The 24,652-nt window shown below is 28.8% G+C and overlaps 2 protein-coding genes across 2 annotated transcripts; both read left to right on the top strand.

The window, feature by feature from the left end:
* Positions 1-2,219: 2,219 nt before the first annotated feature.
* Positions 2,220-3,917, top strand: LOC112684464. Its single transcript, XM_025556011.1, has 4 exons — positions 2,220-2,328; positions 2,730-2,764; positions 3,107-3,379; positions 3,478-3,917. Exons 1-4 carry the CDS (start codon positions 2,285-2,287, stop codon positions 3,651-3,653), a joined length of 528 nt encoding a protein of 175 aa, XP_025411796.1. The 5' UTR covers positions 2,220-2,284; the 3' UTR covers positions 3,654-3,917.
* Positions 3,918-18,495: 14,578 nt separating this feature from the next.
* LOC112684465 lies at positions 18,496-24,374 on the top strand. Its single transcript, XM_025556012.1, has 3 exons — positions 18,496-18,501; positions 18,569-18,597; positions 23,837-24,374. Exon 3 carries the CDS (start codon positions 23,983-23,985, stop codon positions 24,292-24,294), a length of 312 nt encoding a protein of 103 aa, XP_025411797.1. The 5' UTR covers positions 18,496-18,501; positions 18,569-18,597; positions 23,837-23,982; the 3' UTR covers positions 24,295-24,374.
* The last annotated feature ends 278 nt before the right edge of the window (positions 24,375-24,652 follow it).

Raw genomic sequence — 24,652 nt, 5'->3', positions numbered from 1 at the left:
TGTATTTCCTTAGGGAATGTTGGTGCGATAATGGTGTTATGCTCGTTATTAGTTTTATTCGACATTTCTTCTAAGTGTTCGTTTTGATGATGAGTGCCATCGTCCGTGGTGAAGCATGATTCGAAGTAGTTGGCAAAGACTTCGGACTTTTTTGTATTTGTCATATTTAACTATTCCGTTTTTTAATGGAGGTATTACATTGCGCTGCTTAAGTATTCTTTTTATAGCTAACCAAAGACTTGAGTCATTTGAATTGATTTTTCCTAGATAAGCACTGTAAGAGTTGTATAAAACAAAACCTTCGCCTCGAGGTGAGCACGGTCACTGCGAACTGGCTGTGTGAGTTGGAAGAGATGACGCGATCCGAGCCCATATACAAGAAATTTGAGACTTTCTGTAAGGAAGTTCTCGAGAAAAGAGCAGCAAAATGGACGGAAGATTTCCGCAACCCGGTCAGAATACGACGGCTGGCCGTCACGTGCCTGAAACCGGAGGGAGATTCTACCTGTTCGCACCGACGGCTGACTCTCAGCGAGCAGCTGATGACTGACGCTCGGGCCAATTGGGCACTCAAACTAAACTTTCTTTGGGCTGAAACCCGTAAAGGACGCGTAGAAGGAGCCCCGGTCACCCTCGAAACTGACTCGGGTAAGTACTACGGAATCCAGAACCGAGGAAAGTCCAGGGAGCTCGGGGAAGCTTGTATCAAAACTTGATTTGAAGAGTCTCCCATCTAGGCGGATCGGGCCAGCGATCAATGTCAATGGTATAAATGCGTAGATAAGAAAACTCAGTATTTAGCGCTATTAATGAGTAGAGATTCGGCCGTTCCCTGAACTCAAACCTCAACATAGCAACGTGCGACTCTTCGACTGGACAGGGGTCGATAGTCAATTAAGCACCAAGTGGGGAAACTCGCTTAAGCCAACCAGAGCTTTAATCTGTAACCGCAGGGGTGGACGAACGTCAGTCGGGTCGCTCCGGTAGGTAGTCGCTTGGAACTTCATGCGTCCAACCGACGACTACCAGCCCCGTACTGAGTCGTACTGACGGCGGCCATTCAAACGTCTAACCTAACTTAACTCATTTCCTTTCAGATTAACTTAAAATTAACATATTATTTTTTCATTTATCCCAATTAAAAAAATTTTGATTTTCAAGATCGGAAAAATAATTTTGTAAAATATCGCATTCGATAACAAATTCATGGAATTTAGAAGAATATAAAAATAAAAATTTTGAAAAATGACATCATAATAACTCAGTATTAACTGTTAAAAGGGGTCCCATCGGTCTCGGGAAAAGTCAGCCGTCTTCAGTCTATTGAGTAAAAATAACCATGCCACCCATGAATTATATTACTTTTGTCATGAAAAGTGGCCGTAAATCTATATTACAAAAATAGGTACATATTATGATTGATTTATATATTTGATTTATATGAAAAATGAATAAAAACAAACGATACATAAATTACCATGAATTTGACATTTGAGTGCTTAAAAACAATCCCAATAAAGAAATGATGTATATTTTTCTACTCTAATTAGAGCCTAATAAGATTCTTCTGCATTTTTATTATAGTTAATGTTAAATAAGATTTGTTGTAAATTGTTAATTTCTGCTGCTCAGTTCGAAAAACTTTCTTTCATTAAAACACGTTTTTAATGTTTAAAAATGTTCCCTTTCATTATTCTCTGTGGATCTTATACCTGAGAATAATACTAACGACATCTATAGTATAATATAGTATAATTATTATTAAGTTATAATAATCAAGAATATCATTACTTAATACGATTGTAATTATTGAGAAAACCCACAACAAACGCGGCTTAAAACAATGTCACAACTGTCAACCATATGGACATAAAAATAAACACTGCCACCATAATTCTCATTACGTCAAATGTGTCAAAGAACACCACTCAGATTAGTGTTCCACAGAAAAATAAAAACATAAATGTTACTAAGCACAGGTCTAGTTGATAAAAATGAAAAATAAAAAATAATCCAACAAATGCCTAGTGAATAATAAGGAAAATTAGTAGCATTGTTCGTTTTTTTGCTATTCAATGTCGATGTAATTGTTTAGCAGAACTGTAATATTTAAATAATAATGGAATAACATTTTTTTAATGTCGACTTCAACTTTTGAAATTTATGAATTCAAAATTCAAGCACATTTTTAGTTCTATAAATATGACATTCAACATTCAAAGTTATCATAAAATATAATTCATGTGTTAGCTTTGTTTCCAAGTATTATTTTAGAAGAAATAAAATGTTTTCCATAACATTTTTCTTATGCATTGCATTAATTCCAATGTAAGTATCTTCCAACCTATATTATTATAGACAATTATAAACTACGCAATGGTTTTTAATTTCTGGAATGAAATTCGGCAAACTTAAAATTAATTTACTCAACATGTATGTAACTTGTCAATTAGAATATTTATATTTGTAACCTTATTAAGTAATAGAACGTAAAAAGTATTTAATGAATTTAATATGAATGATTATCACGAGCCAGATTGTTAACATATTATAAACAACATTTTCATTTTATTTATCATTAATCATTTCACTATTTGTTGTTATCTAGATTTTCATTTTGCATTTCTGAATTATTTCTTTATTCATATAATATATGACAGGCGTGATACACCCAATAAATAATTACGTAACGAATTACTGAACCTTTATCGATATTTCAATTGTTTCAGATTCACCGAGGCGGATATAAATTACGGTCTAAATGGTAATTATAATTTTAAGATGAAAAATACAAATATTGAGTAAGAAGAAATAATTAAGATTGTGATCTGCCGATTTAAATTTTTAGAAAGATTTTTTTGATGAAATTACATCATAACTACAATCGGTAGTACACTTGAAATAGTATTGATGATTTATAAATCTATTGCAAATCAAACAATTTTAACATTTCTAAAGCAATTTTGTATGAAAGCAATATTATTCAAAATTATAAATAAAACATTTATGTTAATTTTAAACTAATTTTGATTCCTCTTTCAAATAATATAAGATTCAAAGAAAATCTTCATAACATTATAATTTTTCATATTGTTTTATATTATAGGAAATCGTTTGAATACGATATCACGCAATATAGCAGATTTAGAGGCAAAAAAACAGTACCTGATGAATCAACTTCCACCACCACCACCAGGAATAATGCAACCAATAATACGTCCTAGATTTCAACGCGAAGTAATGATTCAACGTATACAACCACCAATGTTAAATAACGACTACAAAGAACCAATACTTTTATTGGTGATGTCTGCTTATTCAAGGCTTCTTGCATTGACTCAACTGGCTATGCAGAGCTTAGTAAAACCACCAATCACAGGTAGCATAATTTTAACATAAAATAATAACTGTATAACAATAAAACCTGTAAAAATGTTATTAATTTTGCTGTAATTAACTTATTATGTATTTCATAAGATCCACAAACGGCTCAATCTCCTATCAATGAAAAAACTACTATAGATGCAACGCAGACGGTGAATAATGGATCGATCGAACTACAGAAAAAACCATTACAAAAAGACGAAGAACAAGAAAATCCAAGTTCTAAAGAAATCCAAGGAACGAATTTAAACTCAATGAATGAAAACTAAAAATTATTAAATTAGCAAGCTCGATCAGTTTATAGGAACAATTAAAAACTAAGTAAAGCCTAAAGAATCATACAAAACTATGATTAACGAGTAAATTATCTAAGTAATTGTAACTGGAAACCTGGAAACCAAAAAATTACTTCGAATATTTGCGTAACACATAAACATTTTGGAAAATTTCACGTATCCCTTGATTTAATAATCTTTTTTTTTTATTTCAATAAAATCATTGATAATTTTCAACAAATAAAATTAAATTATTTTACATAACATTTATATATTATATAAAGCCTTTATAATTTTATTCATTTAAACTAGGTATATAAATACATAAACTTTTAATGCACATATAGCAATATAACAAAAAATATTTACAGTTATAATTAATTAAAATCAATGTAAATGAATTATTTAATAACATAGTTTATGTTGTGTTGAATGAATCAGAACGATAATACCAGGCTCCATGTTCATAATTTTATGTCTTAAGTTGTCTCCTGCGTTCATTTTATTCCTATGTCGTAAATATTTATTAAATCAGCTAATATCAAATAAACCTAATAATATCAAATAGTAATAAAAATAAAACTTTCCTTTTAAAAAATGTTTCTTTTTACCATTTGTGGTACGCATACCACAGGTCGGGAAACGCTAATCTAACTTGAAAAACCCTAAAAAAATAAAATAATATCTAAAAATAATTTTTTTCTCCGAGCCCTTACAAATCTTTTATATTTACAATATAACAACACTAAATCAAAAATAATAGTAATTAACTTCAAATAAAAATACATTTATATGAAAGTTTATAAACAAAGAATAATATAAATGAGTAATTCTCGTAATAATTAGTAATTATTACAAAGATTATTTGTTATTTTTGTTGTAGTTTGGAAGTGATATGTTGATTCCATATTAAATTTCTGTTCAAAATTACACTGAGGTATTTGATATTAGGTGACCAGGGAATACTATTACCTTACAATTTTAAGTTACCCGGAGTTTTAGGGTGACGGTTGATGAAGAGTACAGCTGTACTCTTTGGAGAGTTTAATGTTATTTGCCATTTTTTCTCCCCATTTTTGAATTTCATTCAAGTGAGCTTGAATATTTTGGATTATTATTTCGGCGTCTTTAGCACTTGAGTATATATCACTGTCATCAGCGTATAGTGTAGTATAAAAATAGTGTAGTGTAGTATAGTAATATAGTATAATATAGTGTAGTGTAGTATAAAAATAATACTACTTCAGTATTATTCATTGTGGGGAAGTCCAAAACGTATAAGTTAAAAAGTAAAGGCAAAATTGTTGACCTTTGTGGTACTCCTGCGTTAATTTGTTTTATTTTCGATGTAGTATCGTTAATTCGAACTTTAAAGCAGCGATTGAAGAGATAGGATTAATTAGATTGTAAATTTCGGTTGGAGTGTTTAATGTTTTTAATTTAAATAAAAGTCCGTCGTGCCAGACACAATCAAAGGCTTAAACTACGTCTAAGAAGGCGGTACCTGTATGTAATTTTTTTTCAAATCCATCATTTTTATGCTCCGTTAGGCGCAGAAGTTGTTGAACAATGGAATGGTTAGATTTAAATCCAAATTGAAAATTCGGGATAGCATTTATTGCATTTAAATAATTGGTAAGCCTTGTGTGAATAATTTTTTTCAAATATTTTTGAAACTGAGGAAAGAAAGCTGATAGGTCTGTAATTGCTGGGGATAGAGTTATCTTTACCTGGTTTTTTTGAACAAAATTATTATGGCCAATTTCCATTCTGTAGAAAAGTACCCAATTTTTATTAGAGAATTGAATAAGATAGATAAATATGTTAATGAGCTATTTAATGTGAAAGCATTTTCAAGAGTATGAACAAACAGTTCGCATTTATCGCCTTCTGTATTTAGATAAACAGATGTTTAGGATTTCAAAGGGAGGATTTCATTGGTATTTGGTTTGATTAATCTTTTGGTTGCAATCCATAATTTGGAGTCTGCTGGGTGTATTGTTAATAAATATTTTTGATAACAGTTAATTCTGTGTTCTTCGAGTGAGTTTTTAACCTTTTTTGTTAGATAATTTAATATTTTTCGATCTTGTGGTAGTCTATAGTTGCCAGACTCTCCTCGTTAGATGTTCTGATTTTATTAATTGTAATATTGTGTAAGGAAGTTAATTAGGACTATAATTTGTTATTGTGTTTTGTTTTGCTAAACATGTATCGGCCGCTAGGTAATGATTTCACGTAAATGTTTTACTGCATTATCTGCGTAGGAAATGTTTAAAATACTTTTAGGAATAATTAGGTTTTGAGTAGGTAATAAAAAATAAATTGTTTGAATTTTTCCCAGTCTGGTTTGCCGGTGATGAGTTTATGGGTTGGAGTGGAAAATAATAGAGACGCATCTATTATGATTTTTACAGATAAATGGTTTAAATTGAGTTCAAATAGTGGTTCTTGATGAATGGAAAAAACGGATCGCTTTTTGTAAAATTACATCTAAAATATCAGAATTTCTATTGTGATTATATGGTAAGTAGGTGGGTGTATATGGAGCATACATGATCGTGGAACTGTTTGAGAAATAATTGAATAATTTACGTCCGTTTGGATTTGTAGCTTTGCAGTTCCATATTGTGTGTTTGCAGTTAAGGTCAGCTACTAGCAAAATTCATTGATAGCTATTTAATATTTTGTGAGTCATTACTGTACATTTGAAAGCTAAGTGACTGGTAAGCGCTAATTATTGTTGTGATTGAGTGATTTATTGAAATAGATATTGCTACTGCTTCAAGAGTTTGCAATGTAGGTAGATAAGTTTGATGATATTTAATTTTTGTTTTAATTATTATAGCTACACCACCTGAAGGTCACACCTATCTTTGCGATAAGTGGTGTACCCATTAAATTTAATTGTGTCACTAGCAATAAGATGTGTTTCGCTTATGCACGCGATATCGACATTATGTGCTGATAAGAACGCTGTGAATGTGTTACGGTTTTGTTTAATTCCATTGGCATTCCAATTTATGATAATTAATTTAATATTATTTATATTATTAGACGACATTGAAATTATTTAATAGAGCCGGTAGATTTTCGATAACTTTTTTTTTATAATCTGTGAAATGAATGAGTTGATTAATGGATCAATAACTTTATAAACTCGTTTTAGTGATATTTGAGTTGTTAATTTCTTCTTTTTGATGATGATTGGTTTTATTTATGGTTTTTTTCGGCGTAGGTTGGAGTGTTGCTTGAGTTTGTAGTTATTAGGATTGGGTCTTGATTTTGGGGATTTATGAGATCGACAATATTGGCTAGGGTTTTGGTCATCGAGATAGATAAACAATACTGGAGCGCGTACGCTGTTACTGAAAACGAGCCAATTTTATAGTCGCTTCCCCCCACCACTGCAGGGCAAGAAAATATACCGCCATATCAGTTAAAATATTATTTACTACGATTCGGATTTCGTATTTCGAAATTTTGTTTGAGTTAGACTTTAAACTATAGTTGCATTAAAAGTTAAAACGAATAATAGTCATAATTGGCATAATTATTAAACAATATAAATATGGTTATATCATGCTCAGGGTATGGGTGTACAGAATATAATAGGTGACAGAAAGAAAATAGGATACATTTCCATCGGTAAGTGCAGGGCCGTCCTGATGATTTGCGGGGCTCGGGACAGAGTAAAATTGCGGGGCCTTAAATGTGGAAAATGTTACTATCGCGCGTCAATTGCATATTGGAACTCAAATGTGCGTAAATAGTCTTAACAGATATAGTACCTTGCACTTACAGCAATATGAATAAGTAAATAAATGTATTATATAATTAACAATTTTATATGAAAAAAAATTGATATGTACATTATTTTTTGCTCATCAATTTAACTTTTTTTTTTTTATTGTATCTATAATCTATGAAAGCAAGGCCTATCCAACTGTGGTGAGAGCGTGGGGCCCAGGATGTGGGCCCTGCTCGCCCTACACTAGGGATGACCTTGGGTAAGTACAATACATATTTCTATCAAATAACAAAATCTCTTCACAAAATTTTCAATAAACACACTACTCTTATAATTTTAGATTTCCTCTAAAAATACCAGAGATTTTAAAAAAATGGTTACATGAAATACGACGAAAAAATTTTACACCCAACCAGTACAGCTATTTATGCAGTGAGCATTTCACACCTAGTGATTATTTAAATGAATCTCGCCCAGAATTAGACAAGAAGTTGCTAAAAGATGAAGCTGTTTCATCAGTTTTCAAATTTCCTCAACATTTACTAAAAAAACAAAAGCTAGTCGTTCATTACTTCGAAATCGTGAAAAGGTTAGTCTATTTTTAAAAATTCAATTTTAGTTTAAAAAAATCTACACTAAGTATAGTTTATAATATACATATCATGTGCTACTATTATTTAATTTAATGTATTATTTTTACAGTTACTGACTTTTCAATTAATTTAAATACTCGTACTCTATAATTATTAATAGTGGTATAATAAATTATTATTAATACCTACCTAGGTATAAATAATATTATTTATCGTATAAATATATTATTTTTAAATTTAATGTTTTAAATATATTCAATTTGTTTGTTTGTTTGTTTTTTTTGTTTTATGAACCCTTAGGTATTCTTTAATGTTTATAAAATAATCACTCCTTTTAATTTTAAAGGATGACTGAAGGAGTAATCAAATTGTTTATATTATTTATAAAAGTTGGATTATAATATAATTGTTTATGTTTAAAGGTGACTGGTAAGTAGTAAACACTATATATGTCTATATTATTGTATTAATTGTAATTATTCGTTTTGGGTATTTATTTATTTTTTCTATTTGAAACTACGTCATTGTATAAAATTAGGCTTGTTAATAAGTTCAAATAATTTAAAATTTTTAAAATCTGACAAGTGGAAGTACCCAAATTATTATGAAACGTTAATATTCTCTAGTACGTTCGTAAGTTTGCGTCTAATTTTTTTGCCCTGCAGTGGTGGGGGTAACAATCAAGACATGGCTCGTTTTCTTATCACGGCAACGTTGGCAAGAACGCGCTCCATTATTGTTTATCTATCTCGATGATTTTGGTATTATTGTTATCACTTAAACTGCTCGATAACGTTATGTGTTTAGAAACGTTCCTGAAACGTTTGGAGGAATTTTTAGTTTTAATTTACTTATATATTTTGCAACCTCAGTAATTAGCAAGATGATTTTCATTGCAATTGACGCATATTGGTGGTATGTTTGTATCTTTGTTATATTCGGAATAATGGTAGTTTTCTAGGCATTTACGCATCTAGGGGGAAGATTACAATTTTTTTTTGTGTGTTGGAAGCGTTAACAATTTTTACATTATGGTATGGACAAATCACTTTTGCAATTCTCGACTACGATAACGCAGTGGAGGAGGCGATCAAGTGAAAAGATATTTTTTTTCAGATTTATCTAGTAAGACAGCAACAATTAAGATAGGAGATTTGTGACGGTTTTGGAGACTAGTTACCGATGTGATGTCGAATTTTAGCTCAACGAGGGCCTTAAATATTGTTTCTTCGGGAATAGTAGTTGGCATGTTTCTGATTAATACTGATAGACTTCTTTCTTCGGGAATTTTATAGGTGGGGTATTTTATTTTAATTTCAGAAAGGTATTTGGTGATTGTACGATAGTCGTCAACAGTTGATAAATTTAATTTTAAGAATACATTTTTATTATTTATGTTAAAATTGTCTACTATCATAGGTGTGATCTTATCTAGGAACACAATATAGTCGTTGATTTCATATATATATATATATATATAGTGGAGGAACTTTTTATTTTACCTCTTCGAGATCCATGTCCTCTTCTAAGATATCATAATTTTGATCTTCCAAATTTGCGATTGAGTTTTATCTATTCTTGTTGATTTATTTATTCGTATGGCTTAGTAAATCAACTTTACAGCAAATATAATTATTAATTAAACAATAATAAACAATAAAATAAAATAAAATATAAAAAAAAAAAATTAAAATAAATTTATTAAAAATAAATACAAAAATTAAATTAAATTGAGATTGTAAATGTTATAAGGATGTAAAATATATATCATATAAAATAGGGAAGCGTGAATAGAATACAGCTGTACGTCCAGTTCCCTTATCCACTTTATTGCTTCTGGTGTTATCGCGTGGATTCCTTCTTGTATTCTTGTTGATTAGCCGCGGCGACAGGGCCATACAACTAGTAGGTTTAACTCGAATGTTAGGAAGTATTAGTCTTTGGCATGTTTGCACCATACACTAAACTTTGATTTATAAACACGCACGGCGGTAAAGATAAGCGAGCGGGATAAGTGTAAACACTACCTGTTGCCGTACCAATGCCGTACGAAAAGTGACGATTATTTGTTTAACATATAGTTTAACACGTAGTAGATAATCTGTCTGAATTCCTGAATTATTACGCTCGTATAGTTTGTGATACTTTATAATCTTCAGTGGACTAGATTTTATATGATGCTGATTTTATTCTGTGCACTTCTGGGTGAATTTTGTGATAGATAACTGACGTAGCTCATTTCATTTTGATAAATTTATCAATGTATTTTTTTCCTGATATTACATTATCTTCAGGATTAGATTGTTTGAATTTTTTTTGCCGCTTTTTTTTTCATGTTTTCTTACTCTATCTGTACATTTAAAATGGTGCTTCTTTTTTTTAATCTATGGTACTGTAGTAGAATATAAACAATAATATTACCACTATTAATACACCCAGTTTTCTTTTTACAGGAAATATTTCTGTATCAAATCTTACAAAAAGATTTTGATTGTAAAAATGATTAAACCCTTCTTTCTGCAACCAATTTGCGAATATCAGCGTAGATCGAATGAATTTACATTTTACAGGCATAATCTGTAGAAGATAGGAAGTTGTCGTCATTCGAATCGTAAAGCATCTAAATGAATTCATTTCAATGAACAGCTTCATGTGAAGCAATTGTATTTATCTCCTGGTACCTTTCTTGTTTTCTAATTAAATTATATAAAATGGATCGAAAAAATGCAGTTATTATCTTCAATTAAATAACCCCGATTAATTTATAAATATTATTTATTAACATTCACAATCAAAAGTAAATCTTTTTTTATTGTTTGCTTTTATATTTTTAATACTTTAATAGGTATATTATTTTACGAGTGTAAAAATTAAATTCCAATAAAATAATGAAAAATTATATTATTTAATAAAAAAATAATAAACGCCACATCAACGTATACGTTTACATGTCTTCAATATAGAATCAGACGTCACACAATATAAAGCGTTAAAACGGCAGTTACGAAAAATAAAATCTAAACAAATTAAATTACTTAAATTTTGGATTTTGCAAATTTCAATCCTTTAAAATCAGAATTATTCAAAATCCTTTCCTATTGCACGACTGGACTATAATAAACATATCCTGAAATGTTGTCACTATCTATCATAGTTTATACTGTGTATTTATTATGAATCAATTAGTCAGGATTTCTTCTATTATATTTATATAAATATAAATCATTTATATATAAAAAACGAAACTGTCCTAAGTAACTGATTCATAATCAACAAAAAACCAAACATATTAGTTCTATCGATTTGAAATTTCGAAGGTAGTTTCATATTATAATTTCACCCTGCACTAAGAAAATATTTTATTTTTTTTATTTTTTTTTATTTATCGATTTATAGGTAAATATGGATACTGCGTAAATATTTGGTTTTTTTTCTAATTTATCAACCCCTTTAAATCAAAATTTTAAAAAATTCTCTCTTAGTGCACGGTGAAATTATAATATTATTCTACCCACATTTCAAATCTAAAGCTATAATAGATTCAGCTCTGCGTTAATTATGTATCATTTAAATATAAAAATACATCACTACAGAAGAGGTATTGATAACATTTTGATCACACAAGAAAGTTCATTGGAAATGCAAACATAAAATAATAACTTTGTAAGTTAGTGTTAGTAATTATTTATTCGAAAACTGAGTCAAAGACTAAGTATATCTAATAATAATAATAATATAACTAGAAATTAGAATTCGAATACAAGACGTCGAATGGTATAGCCAAACAAAATTTTTCCAATATTTCAGTATTTCAATAATGGATGGGCATGAAATCAGAATATCTTAATTATCCGGATATCCGGATTTATGAATTTGTTTTTTATATAACTTATAAATATTTTTAATTTCAAATAAAATAAATTATTTTATTATTATTTATAACAACAAATTAATATTATATTTTATGAATTTCAATTTACTTATTATGATTTCAATTGTTTTTATAATGTATTATTAGTTACCAAAATTACAATTTATTAAATTGTTGGGTTTACTTTATTCATCTATGACATACAGTGATATCATGACTGAATACCTAATTACCTTATCTTAACTGCATTACCTTTAAATGGTTATTGAATAAAATTTTCTGAAGATCAGTTGAATTTATACTACATATAATATAGGAATGATACAATAATAATTGTTATTGTTGTAATTATTTACATGGACAAGTTTTCTTACAATTATCAAATAAAAATTATTTTTAAGTATTAAAAAGCATCATGTGGAGATACATTGTAGGAATAGTATTTGTAATTAAACAGAAAAATTGAATTGAATAATCCATGAAATCCGGATATGCTTATCACTGAAATCGATGAAATTTTCAATATTTATATACACTTTTTGTATCTTATAGCAACCCTTTATTTTTTGAAACCATACAGATGTAAAACATTAAAATCCAACTGAAGATCATAAATTTTAAGTCAAGTATTAGATCACCTGTTCAAAATAGTTTTGTCTATAATATTCTCGGGGTAGTTCGCGGGCACCGCCGATCTACGATCAGGCGCATGGCGGCACGTGTTTCTGGGAAAAACCTGTTTGCGGGTGGAGCAGCCGCGTAATTTATAGAATTTTCAGGCTACCGTGCGCTACGGATATAAAAGGCCAACATGCTCCGGACTCTACACAGTTTGTCAGTTACACAGTCAATTAGTTATTGTTGTAAACTATACAATTCATCAGTAGTGATCGCCGGGATCACTTTTTTATAATATTTTTTTATCGCGTACTGTCGCGTTTTTATCGGCATCGGGCCGAATATTATATTAAAATAGGGAATGTCGCGTTCTGCCGGCAACGGGCCGTAGCATTGTAATTATTAGTGTTTTTTATGTTTAGTATACAGTCCACTTTTTAGTTCATTAAATTGTGTTGGTTCAGTGTTTTATCGACATTATTATTACCTGACCAGTCTCTCACGGTGTTCTATACACCCACAAAACTTAAACCCGAATATAGTCACCAACATCACCATTGACCAGAATCTTGCTTCTTCGATGGCATTTGGAATTACTGATAGTAGGTCTTCCTTTGAACAGAATAATTAGCAGTAGGCACTTTGGCAGTAGATGTTCCATGTCTTATTCCATGCACATTTACATCTTGTGGGAGTTGTCTTGGACGATATTCCATTTCTTTTGGTTACTCTTGGAACTGACTACTACTACTTTGAGTCTGTTGAGGGAAAAGGTTCAACGATAGATCAATAGATCGCTTCCTCGTAGTGTACACCAAGCAACGTTTTTAATGGCCAATTTTCTTCCACCGTGCGAGCAGAGAACCATATTGACGCGCAATCAAATATCTACACACCCAGACTACAATGCTATAATAAAGTTATGATCAGTACTGTAAATTTCATGCATTCGCATGTTTTTTTTATTGCTAAATCGTATAAGCAAATGGATTTGATTAAAATTTGTTTTACGTTATTTATAAATGAAATACGAAATCTTATTTTGAATACTTTTGCATATTTAATATATGCATAATAATAAGACCATATAAATAAGTAGGGTGATTTGGTAGGTTCTGGATCATCTATAATCAGAGAGAAATTCTAGTTTGACTTTGATATATTTTAACATACAGTCAAAACTAAAACCTGGAGCTGTATAGTAGTAAACAGGAACTAAATTGTATGTAAAAATGCACACGTCTCTGAAATTTTCGAATACGTCAACCAACAGTAGTACGCCAATTTTAAGATAAAGTTCTGAATATTCTCTCAAGGTTTTGCATTTGAAATACGGCGTATAGTTATAAATCTACATTTACGTCATAGTCTAACTCAAGTGAGATCAATAGTAGTAGCCCGTGAATGCATTTTCTATAACGTTTAACATTTTGTACGCATTATGTGATTTATTATTTACTTATGTGCGTGGGATTTAAAATCACTTGAATAACAACATGACTAATCGATTTTGGTTTTCAACCATTGAAATACCTTGACACGACGATCTGATAGTAACCCAAGTGGTGTGTATACAACAGAGTACAACAATACTCCCAAGTATGCTACGCTACGAGTTATTTTTCAAATAAAAATGATACAATATTTTTTTTAGGAAATCTGATATTAAAATAAAATTAATCCTACCAATATTTTGTTAAACATAGTAAAATACAGTTGCTAATCCAATTAAATTCATCAATAACCTACTGTCGAGATAAAAAAAATATATAACTAAAATTAAACTATTAGAACGAATATTATATTCGTTCTAATAATTTAATTCTAATTATATATATATATATAATATAATTCATCGAATACCTTGTTCTAAGGGAATTAAAACCTAATACATTATAAGTTTAGTTTATACTCAATATAAACATAATGGAGGCTTTAATGACAATAAATTCAGTTGTTAGATATGGCATGCAAATATATAATTGTTATTCCCACATGACCGAATGCACGAATTGTATTTTAGTTCATTATGAAATGATACATTATTAATTTTGTACGCTACAATTCAAATCTATTCAAATCGTGCTTATGATAGTCAATTAAATATATTTAATAGAATAATAGCAGATATTCAGAACTTTTCAAATCCATTAAGTTCATCGTTGTTTAAATATGATTCTCATTCCGATTGCACTATCTGTATTTTATATTTGGTTGGATTGTTTCGATAATTTAACAATCATACTAATCAACATGATTTACGAGCTATTCCAAAAAATTATTTTTATTACTGTTCGATTTGAATTATACGTAATTAAAAAATTTAACTTAGTTAAAAATAAGTTACTACTTTTTATTTTAGCAAATTTTATGGTATTTAAGTAAAGCTATATTTATATACAACATTATGATATCTATTGAAATCAAGGGCGGCTCCAGGGGGGAAGCCGTGGCTCCCTCCCAAGCCCGTACCGTATTTATAAAAAAATGTATATTGTTAACAAAAAATGCATATTATAATATGTACTATCATACGACACACACAAGTATGTAGATAGAGCCATAAAGGTATGACGATTGAAAGGAATTTCTCCACACTTCAGAGATTTAAAACCTGGCTTCTTTCAATGATGACTGAAGATAGACTATCAGCATTATATCTAATTAATGTATATCATAAATTAGATATTCTAGATCAAATAGATTATATTTTTGATATTTTTGCCAATTTTAAAAATAGACGACTAGAATTTGTGTTGTAAAAATTTTTCTTTTCTTTTTGTTATAATATTTTGTAAAATTATAACTTGGCCTACCTCTAACCAAGACTCTGGAGCCACCCCTGATTGAAATCCAAGAATAGAGCATTCAATAGTTCTATAGGTAATAATTCTGATTATTTATTTTAAAAACATTTCTTTGAATGAAAAAAAAATATATATTCTTGTAATTTCAATTTCTGAAATTCAAATAAAAATAAATTATTAGCTTAATGAGATTATAAAATTAATTAACTGATTATTAGTTTCATATTATTGAAAATAATTTAACTCGTTAAGTTAGTAGTGTCGTCTAAGTATAACGCAATAAGTGTTGCATGTGAATATCACCGATTATACGAAAATTCGCTGTAGCTGTAGTGCTCTACACGGTCCGTTATTTTAAAGACCAGACCCGACTTCAAATTTTACCAGGGAACCAAAGTCGAACCGGACCACACTTAAACGTTAATCAAAGTCCAAAATTGGACCGAACCGACGGCTTCATATTATTTTTAGACCGGACCAGACCAGTAATTAAATAAAATTTAATAAAGTAGACCATGAACCGGACTTTCGGTTCAATCTTAAAATATTTTGGACCGGTCCGTAAGGTTCGGTTAGTACAGTTTGTATTAGCCCAGACCGTACCATATGATACGTTTAGTATTACACTGGACCAGACTACCCGACTTTATGAATAAATATTTACCTAAAGTTGTAGATTTTTTTTCGTTTTATTTATTTACAAAACAATATCTGTATTTAGATTTTAAGTATCATGATTGGGACTGGACTAAGACCGGACTGGACTAATTTTCATTTTATTTTTTTAAAACCAAACCGGACTGAAAATAATGCATTTGATTTGAGAACTGGAACAAACTACTCCTAAAAATTATTGAACCAGACCAAACCGACGATTTAATAGTTTTTTTATGTTAGAACCGTACTAGACTGGACCACGATCCGGTCCGGTCCGGACCAGACTGATTAAGACAGGACCATGCAGAGCACTAGTAGCTACCATAGCATAAATAAGTTAATAAAATGATGAAATTATCATATTTAAAATATTGGGAAATAATTAAAAGGTGTCGATGAAGTACAAACGAGGAGATAAAAAAAAAAAATGTGTAGCTTAGAAAATGTAAGCTAGGAAATGACGCTTTCGGTCAAGAAGAGCAATGACGAATTTTCGGTTTGTCAATCCAGGCTAGAGGCTCAAAGCTATCATTTCGATAACAGTAATTTTTTTGATAGAAATGTAATCAGTAGTGCAAGTAGACACAGTGATTTTTTGTCTTGATATATTTTAATAGAATACATTTTTCAATTACCCATTAAAAATTGAGTTTGAAATGTATTTATATTTTTATTATTTTTTCTTTAATCATTACTATAATTGTTATGAAAAATATTTTATACAGTTACTAGTAATAAATGTGGTAATAATTTAAAAATTAATAATAATTAAAAATAAGTTTATTAGGGACACGTTTTCTGTCTACCAACTATCATAACGTTAAAGTCATAATTAGACAAAGGAGGCATAGTCTTTTTAACAATCGCAGTTCTTAGTAAAATCGATTTTACAACATACAAAAAATCTCATTTGTTGTTGCGTGGGATATTAGGTTACAGTATATACAGCAGAGGTTAGGTACTTAAAAAAAAAAGTTAGCTCGTTTACTTAAATGTAACTTTAAATTGTTTAACTATTTAATAACCAGCATTGCGTTTTTCACAATATTGCTATTTATATTCACGTTACCCCGATCGCCTTTTATCTACATTGACGAGCATATATACGAAAAATATTTTACCATCCCTTCATTATCCTTCACAGTTGTACCCGATTTTTCTTTTCATTGCACTTCGACAGCATTTGCCATTTCGTATTTCGTCTCGTCGAACAAATCCATCAATCTGTTATGAGCGGCATTCACTTCGATTTTTATTCCATTCGGCTACTTATTTATTATTTTTCACTCCGGAGTATGCGCTTCTCGATTTTCTATAGCAATTCCTATTCAATAGCCATTGTTCAGCGTGCTCCTGTAGCGAAATGACAGTAACGAGTGCGTAAACATTTCTTGGATGGGCAATTCGTTCAAGTAATCTGTGCTTACGTCTAAAACCGATTTTTCCACAATATGACGTCGCAAACGTTTTGTTTATTAAAGGCAAACTAACCGTAAAAACGATCATCATTTTTATCACGTAGTTTAATTTGTTCTTAAAATTAAACTCCAAGTAAGGTGCTATGTGAATATTAACGTTTATTTGTTTATTTTATACAACCAGTCGGTAGTAATTATCGACCGATAGACTAACGAATAAGTAGCCCGGTTACAACAAAGTACAACAAGTAATTCTCATATATTTTCTGACGATTCGAATACTCCACTTTTCAAAATTCTAGTGAAAATTAAAATGTAGTATCTATATTCATACTTTTCATGGGGTGCACGCATCAAATCTACATGTGCCACTGAGCCCAATCGTATTCACGCCTATAGGTAGACAAACAATTTATTCGTTACCACGAAATGAAACAATTACACTATGTTTTGTTTACAGACACAAATAATAAGCGAGATGGAATTCTAGGAGCTTACCAAAATCTCGGTTGTATGTGCTTGTATTGCGTTGGATATTGGATCATAAATTAATTAAGTATAATTTATAAAAAAAATTAATTATTTTTTCAATCCTGTTTTTAATATTGGCTATTTGTATAAATATAATTTAATATGTTATACTATCAACAGTACCAATAATCGTTACTATGCACTGGTGAATTACGGACGAATGAACACAAGTGTTGTACACATATAGTCTAATAAACTAAAATGTATCTATTTAAAATATTATAAAAATAATTTACAAAATAAACAAGCGTATTTTGTTCTAAAACAAATAATATTGCTATGCAACATTATACGCAACACGTTTTTTGAATATAAATATTGCACATTAGCTGGTATAGCCACTTGCAACAATTATCATTTGTACACAATTATATAAAAGCATTTAAATACGAGTACAATAATACATATAACATAACAGCAATAAAAATTGTGTGAGTCACATATGTAATTCACATTTCTTAGGTATTTATGATATATTTATTCATTATTTTACTATAAACCAAATAAAATAACAACAAATAATAATAATATCTTTTGTTTTGCAATCAAAATATGATTTCAAAGTGCATATTAATAATTGGTTTAATTTTACATACGTAAGTATACAAAAAAAAAATGTTCAAAGATTTGCAAATTTATCTATAATAATTTTTTGATTTTTAGTTGCTTGGGCGATGAATTACATTTTAAAGGTACGTTCATTCTATATTACTTTTCAATTCCACTGAAATATGGTAAAATTATATTCAATATTAAAATATAATACTGCTAATTAGCTTAATTTAAAAACGATGATTATAGGTACCAATTCTTTTACAGTATTGTGAGTATTTTATTAATTGCAGCTACAATATAATATTATTAATCAGGAACTGAACTGTCATTGTAACGCTATCGATAAGTAATATACTTCAGACCTAGTGAACCAGTTTACCATTCAAAATAATATATATTAAAATATCATAATTTATACGAAAAGTAATCCTCGTACAAGGTATTGACATTATTTGAAAAAAATAATTTTTATTCTACAATTGAAACGGTGATATACGATTGCGTACGAAAATGAGTGCAACGTTGCCAACATGTATTATTAAATTAAATTAAATTAAAAATAATAATAATTATTATAATATTATAGTCAATTAAAAACAATATAAGATATTTAGGTATAAAAATTACAATAAAAATACACATTATGAGTTATAACTTAAAACCTTGGTATCGATAACCAGTCCCTGATAAAATATGTAATACGTTACCATCTATTTTAAATTGGTCGTATAGTTTTATTACATGGTTAATTTTTTGCATATCTTTAGATGAAATAGCTTTGGATATATTTTTTTGTATAGTGAATATTTTTATATTGATTTCAGCCTGCATTTCTTTCAATACCTCAAACACAAAGTACTAGTATATTGGGGGATGTGCGTTATAGAATTGAGCGTTCTGTGGAAACTCTCTGAACCATTTGTTGTTCTGACATTAAAATACGTAAAAATTACATAATTAATAATGATCTAAATGTTTTATGACACTTTATTATTTTTAATATATATTTACTTCACTTTATATTTTTATGTATCAGAACATAAACTTTAAAGTTATATTGTACAAGAATACTTCCAATTTTTTCTTATTATTTATAAAACTATGGTACTTTTTATTTATTGAAGGTTCTTCAGCCCATATATTAGTTGGAAATATACAATTTGGTTGTGTATAATTTTTATATAAAAATGTATAAATTATATTGTTTATATTGTATATATTATTTATAAAAATTGTATAAAATATAAGCAATCATTTCCTAAAATAAGTTATATTACAAATTTTCACAATTTTGAACAATAGCAACATTGCACTAAGTATTAGTAGGTAGAATGTACGCAATCGTTATATTGAAAAAGGTCCATACGGAATCTTATCACACGCAATCGTAACGCACCCAACTGAAATTAAAGCAAGCATAATACAAATATAAAATAGGCTGGTACCGAATTGGTTAGCTCCAAACCCACATGCCGAATTGATTCCCGACTGAAAAAGGTATTTTATTAGGTATAGCCGAATTGCTTCCCGTTTAATTACGCACATTTTCCTTCTCAATTTTACAGGCTTAGGACTGTCAACTTTAAAGTAGGCTTGGTTAAAAATGTGCGTTAATCTGTGTTAAAAAAAAATGATAAAATATCTACAATTTTAAATCGTTGATTTGGAAGTCAACTTGTCATCACTTTAAATACAAATAATAAAATATAAGAAATACAATTTAAAACAATTGATTTGTAAATTTGAAGCTAACTTTCTTTAAATATTAAATTCTTGTAATCTATTTATTAATGTAGTCAGTCATACAATTTTCCAAATATTTGTTACTTCTTTCCTGTTAGCTAGTAAGTTTCCTTCAAAGGAAATAATCAATTATTACTTCAAAATTTAATATAATTTAATGTCTGAATACTATTTAAAGTTTCAATCATTATCTTAATATCGATAATTTGTTAGTCTCTAGTACTCTAGTATCTGTTTCGTATAATGTATTATATTTTTATACTTTATCTTATCAATATAATAATTGTGTCTATATACCATACATATAGCTTTTAAAATTTTGTTTTTTCTGTCTATGTACTGGCCCGCTGAATTTTAATTTTTAACAGTATAGATAAATTGTGTTAAAAATTAAAATTGTCACTATTTTACCTGTACACAAACGGGAACCAATTCGGCAATACCTAATAAAATACCTTTTTCAAACGGAGACCAATTCGACTACACCTAATGAAATGCCTTTTTAAGGGAAACCAATTCGGCTACTTCCATAAAATAACTATTAACCCTATATTCCGTTAAATGTGGAAAAAATAGTGTACAGTCACCACCAACAAATAATACGAGTACAAGCATAGGCGCAACTAGGAGGCGCAATAAGATTTTTAGCACTCCTGAGTTCAAATATAGTACTTCTGTTTTTTTTTTTCAGATCTATATAATCTATAGTAATTATAGTTAAATACCATTTTATTTTTTTTTTTCAGCAATTTCAGCACCCCCAATATTTGCTCTAGTTGCGCCCATGACTACAAATGCATAGCATGTTACCAATTATAAACATCAAAGAAATAAAACATAACCCTAAAAAAAATTTTGGCTGCATAACTGGTAGGCATAATATAATAATAAATTCTACGATTAACTACACAAATAATATAAATCGTAATTATAATATTAATAATAATAATAATATATAATATAAATAATATATAATATAATAATAATAATAATAATAATAATAATAATAATAATAATAATATAATATTAATCGTAAATTTATGTGAAAACTATGTTCATATTTGTTTTCTTTTGTAGATAATAAAATCCAACAGAAATAGTGATTAGTAAAATCACACGGACATTTAATAAAAATAAATGCAGTAAAAAAGCATTTATAATAATAAATTAAAACCTATAATACGATAATCTAAAACGCTAAAACTTTTGAAGAAAATCAACTTTTTTATTGTTTGATAATAAACGAAAAATATGGGAAACCATTCGCTAAATACAAAATAATAACAAAATTTGTAATATCTTGATGAATACGAGTTTTAATAAATAATCAAGTGGTCCAAAACAATATTCCTAAAGTATTATTTCATTACATTTGTCAGCACTCCACGTCGTCAAAGAGTTTTTCGTGCAAAAAAAACATAACATTTTCAACCGCCAAAACATATTTTTGGATATTAAAACTGAAATGTTTATATTATATTACCGACACAAGAATGCTATCGACTAAAGGAAACTTGTATGTACTCCTGTCAATAGTATGTTAGTTGTTATTAAATAAAACTTGTTATTTAAGCTCACTCATCGTCAAAAGTAGTGTATTAGAACTTGTTATATAACAACTTGACACTTCTATTTCCACTTATATTCGTATTGGTTGAAGTAAAACCGGTTCATATAATCTATTTTATGCTAACATACAGGGTAAGGAAAACTGATGAGGATCACCGCTTCGAAAAACTGTCTGGGAATGTTGAAATCAGGGACCAGAACCGTAACCGAAAAAAACCGGTAGTGGAACCGGTTAACCTTTAAAATTTAGAATCCATAACTGAAACCGAAACCTTTATTTCCAAAAATGAAAAACTGTAACCGTAATCATAACCTTAATTATAAAAGGGTTAATTTAGGTCAGTTATTTAGACTAGTAAGACTATGGTAATGACTAATTTGTTTGTCCATTTGTCGGTTCAGAAAAATAAAAATAAAATCTTTTTATGTTTTTATTATTTTGTGTAGCAAACTGCATTAATTTTTTTTTTAATAGTGTAATGCATATAATAAGTAAATTTTTAATATTATTATTATTATTATTATTTTTGTATGTTTATGAATATACTACAATTTAAAATGAGTATATCGTCTATCTTGTCTATTAAGTATTAAATATAATTAATGTTTATACAAATTTGTAGCTACAACAGTAGCCAGTATTAACTTTGAATCCTAATTAAAATTAAATTTTAAATTAAAGATATTTATTTCATCAAATCATAATATTTCACAATATTACAAAATATTTTACAAATTCTAACTATGAGTTAGAATAAAATAACTTAATTCAAAGAAATATAATAGGCTGATATAACATATATATTTAATATATTTATAATTATTTTTTTTAACTATTCATAATACTTTCTATTTTCATTAAATGAAACAATTATAATTTAAACAAGAATAGATAAATAATTTCATATTATTTCTTAATAAATCTCTAATAATCAGAATTAACCGAAATTAACCGGTTCTAGAACCCTTACTCTTTTAAAAAACCTATAGGTTCCAATCCCGGATTAAAATAAAGAATAGAAACCTAGGGAAAATTGCATTGTAAATTATTCATCAACTAATTTACAATATTATGTGTAAGAATCGGATGTGCATGATTTAAATCATTCTTATAAGAATAATACCAATTTCGCACGTCACATAAAAATATAAAATATATAATACATAAAATATACATAAATGTATAAATATACATTTATAATTTAATATTACACATATTGTTGTTCTGTTTGTTCAGCACAATAATTAATAAGTATAGATACGCCGATGAATATAATATTTTTACGTTTTACTTTTTTTAATATGGGTTAGTTTTTTCGAACTATTGATAATTTAAAATATTATTGGTGAATACGACTGGATACCGACCGTAAAACTTACAAAAAATGAAGTTTTCATAGACTTTTTTTTCCATAAAAATATCTAACGAGATAAATAGTTTCCGACCAGGTTTAACAAATGTTAATTGCATATTCAAAAATAAACGCGTACTTTGTAGCATATCAAAGTAATTATAAAAGCATATTATGGAGATTTTACGTGTATTTAAATCCGTCCCCTAAACATATTTTACCCAAATTCAGTAAAATCAATTCAACTAACGAATATTTTAGCAAATTAAATTGAAGAAGGGACCACTGTGCGGCGTGGTTAACAAACATAACCGAACGCTCGAAAACGGCAAGGCCGAAATATTAAAAAGAAATAAACAAAAATATATAATACTATATAACACTAATTAAATTTTATATTGTACTGTATCGAACCGTACACTTCGATCTTCAGTTAAATTTAATTAATATTATATATTTTATTCACATGCACTATGCATTAAGATTATAACACGATTATTTACCATAATGCAATTAGATAAATTACAAGATTAAACAATAAAATACTTGTCTGAATACTTAAATTATTAACAATTACGAAAAAATACTAAAAAAAAGAAATTAAACATAGTTGAAGTGTTGCGAATGGCGCTTATTAATTATTGAAGTAAACATAACAATATTATAGCGAGTTTTAACTATGTTCAAATATGTAAACACCATATTATTCCAGTGCTCCAAACCGCGGAAAACAATGTAGACGGTTTCGGCGAGCAGCCACTAATCGTTCAACGGACAGTCGAACCAAAAGTAGAAGGACAGCAACCATTAAAAGGCGACGTGGTACGTAGTCATGCCGAAGGGACTGATGACCCACTAATGTGGTACGGAAGTGCAGGGTTCAGACCACGTGACATTAGTAAGTACAACACGAGTCCTCGTCTTCCAGATATGCACGCATGGCTGAGTGACTCTCTGCGTCAAATGTCGAATACAGTAAAGGAAATCGATGAAAATTATGAACAGCGAAACCGAGAAGAAATTAAACAACGAATGGAACAATTGAAAAAACAGAAACGGAATCAAGAAAAAATAATACAACGAAAATTGAGACAAAATAATATATTATTGCAACGACGTTATTACGACCAGATGTTGCATTGGCCGCGTAGTGATCTCAAATCTCAATAAATTTAGCTTGCGGAAACAGGGGCGGGTTTTATCACTAACCAAGGGAGGGGCTAATGGAGGTTTAAAAATTAAGTTAGTTGGTTTTTTAAATCTATATAAAATTTTAAATTACAGAATATGTTTTTGAGTCTCTCATAAGTAAGTCATTTTTTTTCACAATAATGACAAAGTTTAAATTATTACATTATTGGTATCAATTTTAATCTGATACCATTTTAAAATATAGGTAAATATACGTACATATAATTAACAACAAAAGTGAGCTATTTATTTATAAAAAAAATATATAAAATAGATACCATATTCATCAATGACCATTGACGATATTTTATTATAATTATTAATATATAATTATGCT

Source organism: Sipha flava, unplaced genomic scaffold (genome assembly GCF_003268045.1).
Source record: "Sipha flava isolate LNK unplaced genomic scaffold, YSA_version1 250_pilon_pilon, whole genome shotgun sequence".
Classification (NCBI taxonomy): Eukaryota; Metazoa; Arthropoda; class Insecta; order Hemiptera; family Aphididae; genus Sipha; species Sipha flava.
The sequence above is the reverse complement of the archived record's forward strand: the minus strand, read 5'-3'. Positions and strand labels throughout refer to the sequence as shown.